At 43.4% G+C, this 17,601-nt stretch overlaps 5 protein-coding genes and 1 long non-coding RNA gene across 9 annotated transcripts; 3 read left to right on the forward strand and 3 right to left on the reverse strand.

Moving 5' to 3' along the window:
- Positions 1-181: 181 nt before the first annotated feature.
- Positions 182-8,818, forward strand: LOC105280769 (NPC intracellular cholesterol transporter 1). Of its 4 annotated transcripts, XM_011341554.3 has the most exons (13): positions 182-322; positions 477-887; positions 4,752-4,998; positions 5,349-5,419; positions 5,495-5,710; positions 5,790-6,367; positions 6,566-7,189; positions 7,315-7,445; positions 7,518-7,679; positions 7,754-8,024; positions 8,111-8,232; positions 8,319-8,487; positions 8,591-8,818. In XM_011341554.3, exons 2-13 carry the CDS (start codon positions 748-750, stop codon positions 8,614-8,616), a joined length of 2,757 nt encoding a protein of 918 aa, XP_011339856.1. In that variant the 5' UTR covers positions 182-322; positions 477-747; the 3' UTR covers positions 8,617-8,818. The 4 variants fall into 4 exon arrangements, with proteins under 4 accessions (XP_011339856.1, XP_011339855.1, XP_011339857.1 ...); XM_011341553.3 differs by lacking the exon at positions 182-322 and having other exon boundaries at positions 333-887; XM_011341555.2 differs by lacking the exons at positions 182-322; positions 477-887 and having other exon boundaries at positions 4,856-5,037.
- On the reverse strand, positions 2,494-4,769 carry LOC105280770. The gene is made up of 2 exons (XR_002193374.1): positions 3,746-4,769; positions 2,494-3,678 (listed from the first exon to the last, which is right to left on the reverse strand). It is a non-coding gene; the product is annotated as an uncharacterized LOC105280770 (long non-coding RNA).
- Positions 8,546-9,753, reverse strand: LOC105280768. The gene is made up of 3 exons (XM_011341552.3): positions 9,486-9,753; positions 9,275-9,356; positions 8,546-9,172 (listed from the first exon to the last, which is right to left on the reverse strand). Exons 1-3 carry the CDS (start codon positions 9,552-9,554, stop codon positions 8,832-8,834), a joined length of 492 nt encoding a protein of 163 aa, XP_011339854.2. The 5' UTR covers positions 9,555-9,753; the 3' UTR covers positions 8,546-8,831.
- A 141-nt stretch (positions 9,754-9,894) lies between these two features.
- Positions 9,895-12,298, forward strand: LOC105280773 (N6-adenosine-methyltransferase catalytic subunit). Its single transcript, XM_011341560.3, has 4 exons — positions 9,895-10,416; positions 10,496-10,691; positions 10,780-11,280; positions 11,404-12,298. The coding sequence occupies exons 1-4, from the start codon at positions 10,269-10,271 to the stop codon at positions 12,191-12,193; spliced, it is 1,635 nt and encodes a 544-aa protein (XP_011339862.1). The 5' UTR covers positions 9,895-10,268; the 3' UTR covers positions 12,194-12,298.
- A 202-nt stretch (positions 12,299-12,500) lies between these two features.
- Positions 12,501-15,293, reverse strand: LOC105280774 (rho guanine nucleotide exchange factor 3). The gene is made up of 5 exons (XM_011341562.3): positions 15,077-15,293; positions 14,564-14,805; positions 14,124-14,487; positions 13,619-14,047; positions 12,501-13,454 (listed from the first exon to the last, which is right to left on the reverse strand). The coding sequence occupies exons 1-5, from the start codon at positions 15,140-15,142 to the stop codon at positions 13,023-13,025; spliced, it is 1,533 nt and encodes a 510-aa protein (XP_011339864.1). The 5' UTR covers positions 15,143-15,293; the 3' UTR covers positions 12,501-13,022.
- A 354-nt stretch (positions 15,294-15,647) lies between these two features.
- Positions 15,648-17,541, forward strand: LOC105280775 (RNA exonuclease 4). The gene is made up of 3 exons (XM_011341563.2): positions 15,648-15,673; positions 16,429-16,645; positions 16,728-17,541. Exons 1-3 carry the CDS (start codon positions 15,663-15,665, stop codon positions 17,274-17,276), a joined length of 777 nt encoding a protein of 258 aa, XP_011339865.2. The 5' UTR covers positions 15,648-15,662; the 3' UTR covers positions 17,277-17,541.
- The last annotated feature ends 60 nt before the right edge of the window (positions 17,542-17,601 follow it).

Here is a 17,601-nt window from a genome sequence, read left to right on the forward strand (position 1 = left end):
ACCTGCGCACAACCGTGAGAAACAATAAGTAAGACTCGTTAGATCGAGTATCTTATCAATCGGTTACGTAACAGTTCTTTGTGAGGGGAAAAACAATTGGTATTCCGTGAGCGCGTGTCTCGCGCACGTGATAATACCTTTTGAATCATGTAAAAGGCATATATCATATACATCGCAATGTGTCGCTCGCGACACAGTCGGAGCGGCGCGAGGCTATGCAATTCAGTGTCAGGCGAGGATCAGAGGGTGCAGCGTGCCGCGCATCGATTTCGTCCCCACCCACTGCGATTGCTCGCGACAATTTCGCGTCCGACGAACAAAGGTACGGAGGACGGACCGGTGAAGAGAACGGCAACCCCTGTCCATCATTTCTTTGCATCTATTTCCCGCGCGTCACCTATTTTTTCCCTCGTCTCTTTGTCGTCACGTTTACGCGCATCTTTATTAATCCTAATTAATTTTTTACATGTATATAGTTTCTCATCGAGGATGCGTCGCGGACGCAGTACGGGACACCGCCGCTGACACCGCCAATGTACCGCCGATGCCCCGTCCACGCGCGTCTACGTGCAACGCAGCACTACATCCCCGCGCCGCAGCTTTGACGCCACTGCCGGCGGACTGGCCTCGCGTGCTAGTGCTCTCGGTCGCGGGAGCAGTTTAGTCAGTCAGTCGGCCGGGCGAACACGAGGAGCGCCAGCTCGAGAAGCGGCTTAGACGTTACTTGGACGTGGCGGGCGAGCAACAATGGAGGCGCGCGGCGACGGCCGACCGACGACGAGGAGAGCCGCGTCCACGAGCAACGACAGTCGCGTACGGATCACGTGGAGCCGCTGCAAGGAGCTGCTGCTAGACTTTCACTTCAATTCCGACCGGATATTCCACCGGTGAGCGTATAGTGCGTGTATACGTGTACGTATGTTCCGTACAGGTCCCCCCGGAAGATCCCGGGTGTCTAATAGCGCATGCACGCACGAGGGGATTCGCTGACACTCGGCTCCCGTCGCTGCGACGGCGAGGACGCGTTGTTCGTCACGCTTTATATTTATTCGATGCCACGAGAGAGAGCTTGGAAGCTGCGCTCTCCTTCAACGTTATTTTTTGTCTCCTTCGATGATTTTCTGATAATGAGATGTTTCCGTTACCGTCAGTGACTCATTCAAAACAATCGAGCTGTAGATTTCACGCATACATAATGTGAACGTATGTAGGTGGCGAGAAAGAAAATTTTAGAGATTTGAGCGTAGATACATAGCCTGTCCGTTAGTATTCCACGATTTTCCTTACGGGTGGGGATGGTTAGACGTGTTTTTGACCAGGGAACAAAGAGAACGAGGTTGGAAAGCGCGTCTTCGACTTGTGTTAGAGGGCAAACAAATAACTTAGCTTAAAGAGCAAACAGTCGATTCAAATTTTTTTCTCACTCTTTCTCCAAATAAATTCTAATAAATCGTGTAATTATTTGAGAAGAAATTTATAACGAGTGTATTTAACGCGATAAATTGGAAATCTTGAATACAAATCAAACTCCAAGTCGACGGCAGGACTTCCATGAATAATGGATGGGTGTCCAGAATAGCTCGAATGGATAAGCGCAGCTGATACATTAAAGCTCCACGTCACTGACAGAAAAGGATCATAAAGAATTGAAGGTTTCCAGATTACTCGCCACGAAATAGAATCGATCGTCTATCCGTATCTAAGAATCCAGTATGTCCTGCATTTTACCCACGTAGCACAACAGCACCTGAAAAGTGCTTTGAAAGCGCTACTGCGAGCGCATGAATTCAGCGCTTTAAAAGCGCTATCAAAATCCACTAGAAAAAGCATTTTATAAGCGTGTAAGACCGGCGCAGGAAAAATGCAGTTTTATAGCGCTCAAAGCGCGCTCAAAATCCGTTCAAAAACCCATTATAAGCACTTTACAAGCGCGTAGATTAATACCCAGACAGCACCCAGATATCCGAAAGACATCCATAAGATGTTCTTCAAAGATATTGAAGAATAAAAATACTACCAGTAAAATCGTTTTGTAAATGTCGCGTGAACCGATATCAGTGATGGGGCGCCGGGATCGGGAAGGGAAACCGCCGTGCACGGCGTCGACTTATTTCAGCATCGGCATTCAAAAGAAGAGAAGAAGCAAAGAATGCTAGATCGGTTTTGCGGATGGTTATTTGTAAGGTGATAACGCAAATGTTGCTTGCGAGAACGTCACGCCTGGCCTGGCCATCTATCGGTCGCTTGGTGAATCAGAGGTGGGAAACGGGAAGGCGATTTCACTCTAAGCTAGAATGAAGAATAGCATATGGATATACAAACATATCCATTTTGGGATAGTCCTACAATGTTCACAAATGTATATCCTATGGATATCTGTATAAGGTTCATGGATATCCCGACAAAAAATGGACATAAAACGGATATCCATAGGATATCCTGTGCTGTCTGGATATAGTGAGAGAAAAGTTATTGAAATAAATAGTCACGAAATAATACACAATATTATGTATTTTAATATATACTTATTTTAATGCGTTGCATTTCCACAGCAATTTTAGAAGATGCATTCTCAACAGCGCTTTGCACGCGCTGCTGTGCTACGTGCGCTTTCAAAGTGCTTTTTATGCGCGTGATTAACGCAAGTGTTTTTAAGTGTTTTTCAGAGTGAATTACATGTTTTCAAGTAACGTTTTAGTCTTAGAAATCATTTTTAGCACACTGTGAATCGAAATCCATCAAAATATCCACCTGCCAAAAAAGTGCGTAACTGACAGCGGTTTTGGGAGGTGCATTCTCAATAGCGCTTTCAAAGCGCTTTGCACACGCTGCTGTGCTACGTGGGTATTCACGTGCTTTACACAGCGCAGCATCATTCTTCCGAGAGGAACGATTCCATTAATTCAGCTCAGTCCGGTATTAAAGCTCGGAAGTCTAGAAAGATTAGTCGCAAATCAGCGTCATCAAGATGCATTCAGTCATCAATTTCCATTTGTGTCAGCGCGCATTGCCTTTCTTTCCGTACAACTTTACGATTGATAATGTGCGCGCAAATTCATTGGAAGAAATTTAATTATTAAAGAAGCCTCGAGGGAAACCGCGATTGTGCTTTCGCTTTCTCCACAAAGATTTCTTTGATTCTCTCCGCGTTTTGTTCTCTGGGTAACGTGAATAACTACGTGCCATTAGATGATGCAGCAAATCATCGTGTTTTCCTTGATTCGAGTCGAACGTTGCTCAAGGAGCAAGAGTAAACTTCCATTGGAACATTCGACGTAAGATTCTCGCAAACTGTGATCTCAATATGCACGTCATGAATATGTATCGGAAAGACTGAATGTAAATCAGAACGAGCGTATGGTAAAGATGTAAATAAAAAGTAATCCCGATACGTGATCGCAAAGTACCAAACATTTGAATTTATTTAAATTTCTTATCAAGTCCGGCGCGTTATAATCGTGCACAATTATCGCTTTTCCCGCGATACGACACTAAATTCGCTTCTCGATCGCGCGTTGAAATAATCAGCTCCAAACGGAAGATGTAAGTAGATGACATCGTCATGTGCGTTAACTGTTATTATGTTAGCACGGTTTTCAGCCAATTTTCACGATCGCAATGTAACTCGGCAAGAGCGCCGCGCTTGATTCGCATTCTTCATTGCCAATTAAGCTGATTCTGCGGAAATACTACGGAAATATTACGGAAATCGATTTTATAAATGTAAACGTTGTTCAATACATACATTTTTCGATCTCTCTTTAAACAGAGCCGAATGGTCATTTCCTGAATGTAATACTTTTCGCTCGAGTTTTATACGTACAATTATCATCAAGTAACGAAATATTTTAAATTTTATTAATCGCTGCCAAAATATATATATTTCATTTCTTTTCTTTTTTTATTTCTATGCAAAGTTTAATAATAATCCGAAAAGCTGTTCGTTCTAAAATGTACACAACTTCTCGAGATATTTTAGCGCGTTCTTGGAAGTGTTCCTGAAGTTGCGTGTTTGAAAACATCAAAGAAGTTGCTTATAAGGCAGCACAAGGCAATCTCGAGTCTTATTGATGCGTATAGAGGTACATATCTTCTTTGTCCCTAATTAATGATTAATTGGTAGCTTAAGTGGCCTGGACGATAACGGACTTGGTAGAAAGGGAACTGTGTTCTATATCAAATAGGAAATCTTATTGCGTGCAATTCTAAAATCGCTACGAATGCATGTAATTAGCAGCTAGCTGAAAATTAGAAGCAGATTTTAAAATCTTAAACTCTAAGTCACTCTCAAGACGCACATGAACATAACTGTGACGTATCTACATTATGATTTTTCATTCGTGACTGAAGTTTCCTGTTTTTCGTGTGTTTTACACAACAAAATCTTGCAAGCAAGTAACGTTAAGATCGGATTATAGAATATCGTCAATCTACTGGCATCCCTTTCTCGCTTCTGTCTCATTTAATTTGGAGATCATTGTCCCAACGTTAGCCCAACTTATCGATTACCATTATCTCACGATCATCATGCGATTGTAGACGATGATTAAATTTAATGTATCTCTCTATAGCCCTGGCGTTGCACTCGATTTTAATAACAGCCTCCTATAAATTCGTGGTCAATGCTCTTTATCGAGTTTACATTTACTTGCTTATATTTTTGTCAGCCACTTATTATTTTTAACTCTTAAGACGTACTCATCGCTCATTATTTCCATATTTTATCTTTAGTTTTCCGTTTTATTTTCCAGGATCGGACTCAGCATAGCCACGAAGCCATGGCTATGGCTGATAATATCTCTGTGTCTAAACCTCGTCTGCGGGTTCGGACTGCTGCTTTGGAAAGAGGAAATCGATGAGGTTGAGCTCTACATCCCGATCGGCTCTATATTTCGCAAGGACGCCGCCTGGGCGAAGGAGCATTTCCGCGATGATCTCAGACACGAAAGTATCCTCGTCACCGCTCCCAACGTGTTGGATCTCGAAGTGCTGCGATCGGTACATAGGCGATCATGAATTATACGAGTATCAATGAAGGTTCTTTTCCACATTAATGCACAATTTTCCCCACGATAGTTAAGCTTATCATTGCATTAATTTGACATCTTCAGAAGAAAAATCAAGATACAAATCTCATACTTTGACAATATTAAAAATTAGCACTTTGCACAAGAGATATCATTCTCGTGCGTCTGTGTCTATGTGTATGTACATTTTCTTTTTCGCATGAAATTACATGCATATCAAACCGATAACGTTAAGCGGTAAAAATTGTATTAAAGATACGCTACGAAGTATGTTCTAATTACGATTTCATCATAATGATATAACCGATTGCTCGCTTGCAGATCAAAAGCATCGAGAGAGACGTGAAAAATATAGTGATAAATAATAACACATGGGAAGACATATGCGCCGGGTAAGCGCTTTCGCGTTACGTTAAAGTACGATCCTTTACATGAATTTTTATTGAAACATCCGCGATGAATTACAGGTACTTCACGTGGTTTCAAGAGAACGACAAGTGGGAGACTATGGATAAGTCAGAGTTTCCTGAAGAATACCTACCTATTATAAATAATACGATGACGAAGGAGCCCTGTATCCATAAGTCGCTCCTAAAGTTATGGCAAAAGGATGGCGAGGAGAATATCGACGAATTGACGAAGGCGGAGATACTAGAAGACGTTACCGCGAGCCTGCAAAATAAGTGAGTCGCTGAAAATTCCATGTGACACAAAATTGAGATGCGATCGTATGTTAATTCGTCTTTCTCCGTGGCTTTCCAGGAAAACCAAAGATATACTCTCCGATATCGCGCCGCTGCTGGCGGGCGTCGAGTACGACGAGAACGGCAGGGTGAAGAGTGCGAGCGCGACAATCCTCTACTGGTCGCTGAAGAAGTCGAATCCACACTCACCGGAATGGGAAGTGGAGTTCATCGAGAAAGTGTTGCACTCGAATCGCACTCTGCCGCCAGGCATGGAGATCTACGCGGTGACGTTGCGCAGCTATCAGGACATGCTGCACCAGGTGGTGAACAGCAACATGACTGTACTGTTCTGCGGCATGTCGCTCATCACGATCTACGTGATTGTGATGATTGGCCGTTGCAACGCGATGCAACAGCGGATATATCTGTCCCTGATGGGCATCTCCGTGGTCGGTCAGGCCCTCCTGTCTTCCTACGGGATCTGTTACTACTTGGGATTTTCCTACGGCCCGGTCCACCCGATTCTGCCGTTCCTGCTGCTCGGCATTGGCGTCGACGACATGTTCGTCATCATGCAAAGTCTGGAGACCTTGTCGGAAGCGGACAAGTCGTTGGATATCCCCGCCCGCATCGCGAAATCCATTCAAGTGTCAGGTGCGACGTAGTCTTGGCAAGCTCGGTAGACGGAAATAATTCGCGTCGCGCGTAATTGTCGCGTTTTGGATGTATCTCGAATGAAAGCTCATATATAGGAAAGACAGACGCGGAAAGACTAAAAATACGGAAAGTTCGTGCAGTCACGCGTTGCCGAACTTTATGTACTATACAATTAATGTCTGTCCGTCATTGCAGGTATGTCAATTACCGTGACATCGTTTACCAACATGGTGGCCTTCGCCATCGGCATGACGACGGTGATGCCATTCCTGAGGTCTTTCTGCATGTTCGCCGCGACGGGCATACTGTTCCTGTACATTTACGAGATCACGTTCTTCGTCAGCTGCCTCGTGTACGACGAGAGGCGTTTGGCGGCGAAGAAAGAGGGCTGCTGCTGCCGGCCGCGTCCCAACTGGCGGCCGAACGAGTGCAGCAAGCGGAACCTTCAGCGGCTCATCTTCGAGAACTACGTCGGGCCCTGCGTGATGCGGACGTGGGTGAAGACGATCGTTCTACTGATCACCGCCACCCTGTTGTGCGTCAACGCGTGGGCGATATTCCAACTGGAGCAGAACTTCGACCCGCTCGCGTACCTGAACCAGGAGTCCTATCCCATACGCTTCGACAAGAAGATGAAGGAGCACTTTCCGCGATACGGCAAGAACGTCAATATATACCTCACCGGCGTGGACTACTACGAGGATCGCCAGGCGCTGTTCGAATTGGTGAGCGCGCTCAAGCAGAACCCGTACATCAACAATCGCACTCTCGACCCATGGTTCATGGCGTACGAGAAATGGCTGGAGACCACCGGCAAAGGTAATCTTCTCGATCACGTGCAAATAATTCGACTGTCTTAAATACAAATATTCAAGCTGGAGGAATTTAAATTTTGCACCTTGCTGAAATGCAATTAATTAATACCACGTTATCTCTCTTATCAGTGGAATACATCGAAGACAAGGACGAGTATTACAATATACTTACGGAATATCTGCTGTTCACGGTGAAGGGCCAAGCGTTCATCCAGGATATAAAGTTCGACAAACTGCCGTTCAACGATTACAACATTACAGTAAATATAACGTAAAATATTACACGTACTTACATCGTGCAGACGCCGGTCTCTCACCAAGAGCAATTTCAGACGTCGCAGATCCTGGTGCAGCATGTTCCCGTGAGCACGACGGCCAATCAGAGACGCGCTATGCAATCGGTTCGAGATATCGTGAAGTCGGTCAACTTCACGAAGGGCTACGAATACATTGCGATTCATTCGCTCGATTACGTTTCGTGGGCGTCGAACACGGTAAACGAAACCTCGTAAAATCGCTTTCTCGAGATCTCCCCTTCAAGTAGATCGTTAATCGATCGATCTTGCAGATCATTGGCGAGGAACTGAACAGGAACTTGAGCCTCGAGATAGTGGCGGTTGGAATAGTGACGTTGGTGCTGCTCAGGAACCTACTCGCGTCGTTTTGGGTGATGTGCTGCGTCTTGTTCACCCTCATAGACCTTCTGGGCTCGATGTACTTCCTAGGAATAACCATCGAGATCTCGTCGACCATCATGATCCTGCTGTGCGCTGGACTGGCAGTCGATTACGCCGCGCACATCGGCCTGGAGTTCATACGCTCGAGTGGCAGTAGACAAGGTTCTTGAACAATATGATTTCTATTTAAAACATTTAATTATAAAATGCAGAAGTCGAAGTGTTATCACATTTCGTCGTACTTGCAGAGCGAGCGATAACGACAATCTGCGTGATTGGACCGGCAGTGTTGAACGGCGGCCTGAGCACATTCATTGCCTTCGTTCTGCTCGGTTTCAGCCAGGCTTACGTCTTCATGACCTTCTTCAAAGTACGGATGTAAAACTTGCCGTGAAACTCGCAAGTGCAGTCGTTGCCCGAAACAGAAATAAAGAGCACACTTTGTTGCTGTTCCAGCTATTCACGTCCGTGGTGCTATTTGGATTGTTCCACGGACTGCTATTTCTACCGGTGATTCTGAGCCTACTGGGACCTGCCGAGAGGAGACAGGACGTGCCGCAAAAGGCTCAGGCTATGCAATATCACAACGGCTACTATACCGTCCGCCTATCTCAGAATGGGAAAGGTAGTATCACTGGTATCCCTAGATAGTATCGAAATTTTAGTGATTAAACAAAAACTTGAGATAACAAAAAACAAATATTTTATTTGTTTTTTTTTCCTTACAGACACAGAAGATGCTCTCGGCAAATGACGTTTAACGAACGTTTCGAAAGGCTGTTTAGGTAAAAATATTTTCGTATGTATCTCTAGCGTCGAAGTTTGTATGACTGCGGAACGAATGCGTGCACACTACGTCGCGAGGACGTATGCGCCTATGTCTCTCTCTTCCGTCTCTCTTTTCACTCTTTTATAGAAAAAAATAACTAGGATATAAAGATATCTTTTATACAAAAGAACAATGAGGAGTTATCTGTTTCGCCTGCTCGTCACCACGGTCCACTCCCCATCCCCATCCTCGTTATTATCCACGTCCATATCCTCGTCCGAGCTGCTCTCGTGTTGCACTGGCAAAGGACGGGTGGGTCGACTAGGTTGACTAGGTTGTTCGGAGACGAGCCAGGACTGCAGCGGTGGTAGCTTGTCAAGCTCGGCTTTCGCTGTGGGTTCGTTGCCCTCCATGCAATACTGATAGAACCTCAACAACTCTGCCGCTACTTGTACACTGCTCTCGTCCTCCATCTCGGTGTTAAACTCCTCCTCCATGTAATTCTCCAGCTCTTCTGCAATCTGACCGTTGGTCAGTCCATCTAAAGGAACAGAATAAAATATCACTCAATATAATAGTATGTATATCACCATAGTCGCAGTATTTATGTAGTATTAAGTCAGACATAACAGAAGCAACGAACCATTCATATATAATACTTCTGTCATATATGGGCAAAATTGTACTGCACTTTCTAGTGGGCCCATGTCGTGTTCCACTGCCAGCTGAAATGGATACACATGTATTGCAGACAGTTTATTTCAATTGTATTACATTGCCCATGTTCAATTTTGTAAGGCAAGAACTTCGTTTTGATTTGTTTAACAAGAAATTAGAGGTTATGCAAAACTTACCCTTAATGCTGTCCAGTTGCTAAAGATACGTTGTGTGACCGACAGGAAAAATGGTTTGGTATGTTCCATTTTTTACAATTGTTTATAATATAGCATTGAAATTCAATTAAGTTGTAATTAAGTTGTAATATTGTAATATTTACAAAACTCGATAAAAATTAACACACATATTACACGTGCAATCTCACTCTTCACGCACTAAACAACGCATTAGACAACTATTGCAAATTGCATAGTGCACGACGCTACTGCATGCTACTGAACAATCATGATACACGAATATGTAGATGTGACGCGGATGGCCTGAGATTGGTAATTTGACTAGGGATTTTTCTAGTTGGTCTCCTCTTTATAAATATGGCGACATAACTCACTGTGCAGCATACCTTCATAATCGTTAACGATCTAGTTATTACAAAGTCTATGAATAAATTTGACATGGTATCAAATGTATGTACATGAATGTATTTGAATGCACTAAAAAACTGTGTAAATTTATGTTTGGCATTTTGACATTTATTTTATAAATGTGCGATGTCTAGAAGATTTTCTAAATATAATTAGAATTTAAATAAATTAGAATTTAAATAATAAAACTAAATTACATTATATTAAATAAAATAATAGATTAATAGGTTAAGAAAGTTTTTTCTTAATTTAATGCTTCTATGACGCCTGGTTAAGAAAGATTAAGAAAAGGATTGCCGCAAATTTGGCGACGATAATTCGTAGTCGCTTCTTCATACATTTAAAGCATGCTTTTATGTCAAACTTGCACGAAACATGTCAGATGCTTTTGAGGAAATACAAGCGATCAAGATAAAGAGGAACAGTTACCGTGAGAAATTACAGAAGAGGAAACGTGAGAGGCATGAGTTGCTCACTTCTACACCAATTCCATCCACCTTAACGGCAGAGTCTGCATGCCCTGGTAATTGCATTATTATTAATATTCTTGTCTGGTCCAGGGAAGAATTTACTCGCGGCTATAATTTATATATTTCTTACAGATTCCAATGCGTCTTCACGTTCCGATCACAATGAATACGAGAGAGACGTGCTGTGCATCTTGCACGAGTCTTTACCTAGTCTACCGATAACATCTGCGGACCTGATTGATCAGCTACGTAAAAACCTCAATGCCGACGTATCTTCCACAGACATTCATAAGATTCTAGAAAAGCTTGCTGCGCAAGATATAGTTAAGTTAGTGAGCTTCCACTCTCCGTCACGCAATCATTTACTGTGCAATATAAGTTGATGTAAAAATCGTGAATCATAATTATGACTTTAGGATCAAGGAAGTCACGGAGAATGGAGTATTTGGATACACAGTGCTGTCTGTCACGGAATCGCAATCGTCTTGTCAGTCGCAATCTGACGACACGGAGATCGCCGAGAGCATCGAGACGTCCGAGTTGAACGATCATGCGCCTTCGGAGAAACAAACGAAGGTGGACAAGAAGAATACCGAGGACATCATGTCTCTGATCTCGATGCCGACTATCAGAGAGAAGGAGAGCAAGAAGGTCGGCGAGCAGATCCTGGACCTGCTGTCGAAACAGACTTCCAAGGAGAAATCCCTGGCGGAACGGTTCCGCTCTCAGGGGGGCGCCCAAGTCATGGAGTTTTGTCCGCACGGTACTAGAGTGGATTGCGTGAAACTGAACGGCGGCCCCGGATTCGCGGAGAAGTGCAAGAAACTGCATTTCAAGAAAATCATACAGAGTCACACGGACGAGTCTCTGGGGGACTGCAGTTTCCTCAATACGTGCTTCCACATGGACACCTGCAAGTAAGAATGCGGAGAAATCAAATCGCTATGGATATCTGAAAGATCTTTAGATATTTCTATATATTTCTAAATCAGAAAAGATTTAGAGCTATTTTTATCATTCTTATATCATTTTTTATATAGATATGTTCATTATGAAGTGGACGGTCCTACCGCCCAGCCGAAAGAGACCAACGACTCCGACAGTCCGAGCAATGCCGCACCTAACAAAGCGCTGAGTTTGGACAACAAGAACGGCAGCGGTAGCAGCAGTAACGTGGGAAGCGAGTTAACTTTATACCCGCCGCAGTGGATTCAGTGCGATTTGCGTTACCTCGATATGACTGTCCTCGGTAAATTCGCCGTGATCATGGCCGACCCACCTTGGGACATCCACATGGAACTACCGTATGGTACCATGTCGGACGATGAGATGAGGCAACTGGGGATCCCGGCGCTCCAGGATGAGGGACTTTTATTTCTCTGGGTGACTGGCAGAGCCATGGAGCTGGGAAGGGAATGCTTGCAGCTGTGGGGTTACGAAAGGGTCGACGAGATCATCTGGGTGAAGACGAATCAGCTGCAGAGGATAATACGCACCGGTAGGACGGGTCATTGGCTGAATCACGGCAAGGAGCACTGTCTGGTCGGTATGAAGGGCAATCCGCGCATCAATCGGGGGCTGGATAGCGACGTGATAGTCGCCGAGGTTCGCGCCACCAGTCATAAGCCCGACGAAATCTATGGCATCATCGAGCGCATGAGCCCTGGCACCAGGAAGATCGAACTGTTCGGTCGACCGCATAACGTGCAGCCGAACTGGATCACGTTAGGCAATCAGGTGGATGGTGTGCATCTCGTCGACCCGCAGCTCATCAAAGCGTTCAAGAAACGTTATCCCGATGGAAATTCGATGAAACCTACAAAACCGTGAAATTGTCTTGGAAAACTATGTAAAGAATAGTTCGAAATTCTCGAGAAAATTGAATTAAAATTACTGAATTTTAATTACTGATTAAAAAAAATTAAAACAATTACTGAATGGAATCGTTTGACTCTTCCATTTGTAGATATTTCAACAACGCGTGACGTCCGTTGGTAATGCATTGGAATCAATTTCATATTTTTCATGTTTATTGCAAAATGTGTGTATAAAAATTCCATTTCTTATTTAAATATATATATATATATATATATATGTTAGTACAAAAAAATGAACGTATATAATTATAAATATAAAAGACTGATCTCTCGTGAAATGTATTTTGAAATAGACCTTTGTATATACATATGTGTATATATTACATCGTTCTTAAGTTGTGCTTTATCCCAGCAACGTGCGTATGCACACGCGTAAAAGTTGCCCTTCCTTTAATAAACTAAACGCCGAATAATATCTCTTACTTCTGGAATGTTACATCTCTAATCTCCAAGACATACAAATTGTTAATTCGTTATGACGCGTTGATCGCTTTGCATCGATACAAAATTATAAAGCAGACCCTCAAATATCGTTAATATATTAGAATATAACGTTGCCGTGACGTTTCGGCTTTCACGGTTATTTTTACTTCACGATTTGCAGTTATCATCAAACTTTCCAACTGTAGATCACGCAAAGCGAGATAAATGAGGATACTTTTCGTTGTACTAGTGGGGGACGCGCGAATCTTTGTACTAATTAATTAATTACAAGTATTTCGCCATTTACGTATAATACAACAGGAGTGCGTCTCGTCGACAAGATTGTGAGCGAGTTCTCACTATACGTAGCTGATACTGTTACGCTTTTGCTTGAGCAGAGTCTTCCTTATGGAAAAGGAAAAGGGACTGTCGTTTATACTGCTCGTAGAGGTTCTCCTGGACATGGATGCCCTCGTGACGTAAGCATTCGACAGCTCCGCGTTGCTCGACAAGTTCTCCTTGTCATCGGCACTGAAGATTTTGTTCGAGATGCTCACTGTGGGACGCAGCTTGTTGAACGAGTCGATCCAGTGTCTCTTCTTGTGGTCGTCCTCCGTTACGAAAAAGTGTTCTCCGACTTTGAAACCACTTTCTGCGCCACCTTTATCCTCCACTTGCACGCATATCTGTTCTCGGGCGACAACGGGGGTAAACAGATTGTACTTCTTGCTAATGCGACGGGTGGGACGGGCTACGGCGAAGCAAGTGTCGAAGAGGAAGCAGTGATACTTCTGCAAAGAGATTTTGTCAATTATCAGAGGAAATTTATGTATTTAAATAATTTTTTAATTTATTTAGATTTATTTATTAATTTTTATTTATTTAGATTTATTACTCTTTACTTTTTTATTTATTTAATCTTTTACTTTCGACGAGAGACCGGAATGAAACTTACTATCCCACGCATATCCTTCAGCTGGCCTTCCGTGATCAATTCTGTGGCGTTGGCGACGCACCCTTCAGGATCGTGCTCGAGCTTCACGTTTATTTTTGACTGCGCGAGCTTACACTCGGCATCACCCATTACGCGATCGATGTTCTTCAACAAATCGGACAGCACGTCGCTCGCCTCCTTCAGCGGCAAGTAGTCTGCATCAGTAGTGGGAGTGTGCTTTAGGATCTCCTTCACCAATAGAGGATACTTGACGATTCTTGAGCGTGGGACGTCCAGATAAGTCCACAGGTCAACCGAATGCGGCGACTCCAAGCGCTTCTTCAGAAATGACTGGAACTTCTTATTGCTGTATTTCTTCTCGTCCAGTAAGTGCCTTGCCCAAACCAACGTCCTGCATCTTTCCACATACGTTTTTTTCAATGTCGACAACTGCGGGAGTGACAAGATTAACACACATCACGCATGGATGAAAAGAGGCAGATATACAAGTAGAAATTACACAAACCCAGGCTAAAATTGTTGGGCCCACGGTCTTCGTGAAGCCGGATCTGTCGCGCAACTTGACCAATTCATCCGCCAAGCTACTGTGTATCTCGATGAGACTCGTGAGGTCGCCAAAGAGCGTGAACAACTCCTCAGACGTGAAGATTTCGGTGGACAACATAGGTTCGTAGTAAAAGTCCCTCGATATGTACAGATCATTCAGTAGTACATTCTCACCACAGTACAACTCGTAAATTGCCTCCTGCCTCCTGACCTGGCTCCGGCTCAGCACGCTGTTCAACCGCTCCTTGCCGTGTAGCTGTGCAATGTCCAACACCCAACTTCTGATCGCTAGATTGTTACAACTCTCAGTAACGTTCTTCAATCTGTGAAATTGACACGTCGTATACTTTGAACGAACCAAACTTGTACGTAGGCGAAGATGTACAAGTTTCGAATTACTTTTTGCCTAATGTTTCAGTATCCTCGTCCTCGATTATCGACAAATCCGACGCGTTCGGTTGGATACTAAAGGATCTGTGTAGAGTATTTCCTAGCTTACTCGCCACACTGGAGGAAGAGAATATGCTGCTGGCGACTTCCGTGATCCTGCGGCGCTTCTTCTTCTTTCCAGTGTCGGAGTCGATCGATATGTCCATCGAACTGACGCTCATCGCGTCGCTCTTGGGCCGTTTCCTCGATCTCTGTGACACGATGCAGTACAGGTGACGTTTAAACGTTATTCTTAGTGCGAAGAATTTTACCATCGCACATTACGCAAGAAATCGGACGGCAGCGATAGAAATCAGAATGAGCGTTGCGGTGTACGTGATATCGGGTAGAATGATCGGAAAATTCAGACAAAAACGTTCGCTTTCACTGACTTAATGACACTGATATTCAAACGTCGGTTACGACACTGGACGGTCGTGAGAGGTCATCTCGCGAAACATCGAAAATCAAGTCGGGACTCACCAGCCAGAACCTCTTGCGCGGTTCCTGAAACGTGTCCTTGATCGTCGTGTTGCAATCATCATCCATTGTTCCCTCGAACTGTCAAAAAGTCTTTATCTCGCGATCAAGCCGTCCCAACGGGCCGCACGCGCTGCATTTGATTACACCGGCTTGCAAGCGGTTGTCACGCACGATGCGACATCTCCGGTGCATTGCGATGAATTAAATCTGGCATCACCATCGAATTGTTTCGACTTCCGTTTGAAATTTCGCGTTTCGTGCGACGCGAGTAGTGAAAATGGTGAAAGTAACTAGATTCGCTAAATGGCGACCAATGAGGGCGCAGAGTGTTTAGTGAATTTAGTTGGTTTTGTATTCTCCTGGGAACCAGATACTCGTGAGGAGAAATTTAAAATAACCATCGTGTCCATTCACTTCGCGCATGGTTATTGCGATCTTCCGTACTTTATATTCGATTGCAATGAGTTAGAGGGAAGGAATCTTCATTTTTCGAATAATTGATACGTTTTGTACATACGACCGGAGAAAAATAATGACACTGTCGAGTGTAATGTTTCCCGTAATCTTCGTGTGTTTCGTCGTTTGGATGCTGATTCGGTAAGAAACAATTTTGTACTCTTTCAATCGGTATTTACGTAATCGTGAGATAGTGAAGAAGAATTTATATGTATATTTACTTGCAAAATAAAATATAGATAAAATCGTCGCTACTTGTAATAGGAATAATAAGTGTTGATCACATTTTAGAAGGTTAAGATAACTTCGATACCAACCGCACGTAACCGTCAGAAAGCTAGTCGACCAATGATAGTCGCGGAAAAATAGTTACTTAAATCGCAAGGACTCAACGCGATTGTTGCTTAAGCTCTATGGCTTACGTATTCTATGGTCAGAGCTTTATGAAATGTGTTGAAATGTTGATATTAAATTATTAGAGATACTTTAAAAAAAGAACAATTTAATGTAAAGATAAATTAAGTATAGTATTGGAAAAATTGTTGTTTATTCACATAGACAAGTGTTATTAATGATTTGATGAACTTTTGTTTAGTAGCGTTGAGCACATTTTAACCAACAAAGTATCTGCTTATGTTATTTATTACGTCTTGTACATCAATGAACAATCTGTGTAATATCAAGAAATTGCGGTATTACATAAATATTGCTCCCGTTAAATACATATAAACGTATGATTATTGAATTCAAGCGTTTTTAAGTGCTACAGATAATTAGAGGTTAGAAATATTAAAATATAAAATCTTAATTTATTAGGGAATAACTTTATTACCGTAAGCGTTTAATGGTCGTTAGAAGAAAATAATACACAGTGAAGAAAAATATTTCTCTGAAAGAATGGACAGCGTACCAAGTAATACAAAACGGAAAAAGAAGAGGAGCAAAACGGAACAGTTTGTTCCGAGCACCGAACGCAAGGCATCCGGCTGCAACTGGGAGATGTACAAGAATCTATTTTCCGAATCAAAGCCAAACAAACAGCAAACAGAAAAGAATACTCCACAGCACAGGCATCCGAAACCCAAAAGAATATATACCACTCCGTTGCATAGAGTAAGCATTTAGGATTATCGTTATCCTGTATAATTTTTATTTGTCCAATAAATTATGTTGCCTGACCTACCTCCGATCGCAGGATCCGGTAGAGGAGAAAAGCAGCCATGACGTTGTCAAGAACAAGGAGAACAAGACTCTCACCAAGCAGATTGCCATGGACTGCGAAATGGTTGGAATCGGCGATGGCGTGGAGAGCATGGTGGCTCGAGTGTCGATAGTCAATAAGCACGGTGACTGCATATACGACAAGTACGTCAAGCCGCGGGAGAACGTCGTGGACTATAGGACGGCGGTGAGCGGCATCCGGCCGGAGCAGCTGAAGACCGGAGAGGACTTCAGCGTTGTACAGGTGGAAGTCGCGGAGATCTTGAAGGGCCGCATCCTGGTGGGACACGCCCTCAAGCACGACCTCACCGTGCTGTACTTGTCGCACCCGCGAAGATACTGGCGAGATACCTCGAGGTACAAGCCCTTCCGTCAAATATCAAAGGGCAACACGCCCAGTCTGAAGAGACTCGCGCAGGAATTGTTGGGTAGGGAGATACAGGTGGGCGAGCACAGTTCCGTCGAGGACGCGAGGACGGCGATGCAGTTGTACATGTTGTACAGAAATAAATGGGAATCGTAGAGACGAGAGGAGGATGTTGGCCAGGCATATTCGTATGCTACTGTGTTCATAGAAACGACGTTCGTTGTACACAAAGTCTCACCGGATCCCGTCAAATCTTTGAAGTTACATGATGAAAATTCCTTTATTTAAATTTGTTTGGTAGATCTTTACGTTACTTGCGCGACCAATTAAACTATATTTTTGAATTAGCTATAGACATATGATCTCTGATCAATTGTAATAATAAATTGCATTTTAAGGAATAAAATCGCGGAAAGAATTATATTTTATATTTCGCTTGTATTTTACTCTGCGAGCATTTTTTTCGAAGAAAGTAGGCACT

Source organism: Ooceraea biroi, chromosome 8 (assembly GCF_003672135.1).
Source record: "Ooceraea biroi isolate clonal line C1 chromosome 8, Obir_v5.4, whole genome shotgun sequence".
NCBI classification, from domain to species: domain Eukaryota; kingdom Metazoa; phylum Arthropoda; class Insecta; order Hymenoptera; family Formicidae; genus Ooceraea; species Ooceraea biroi.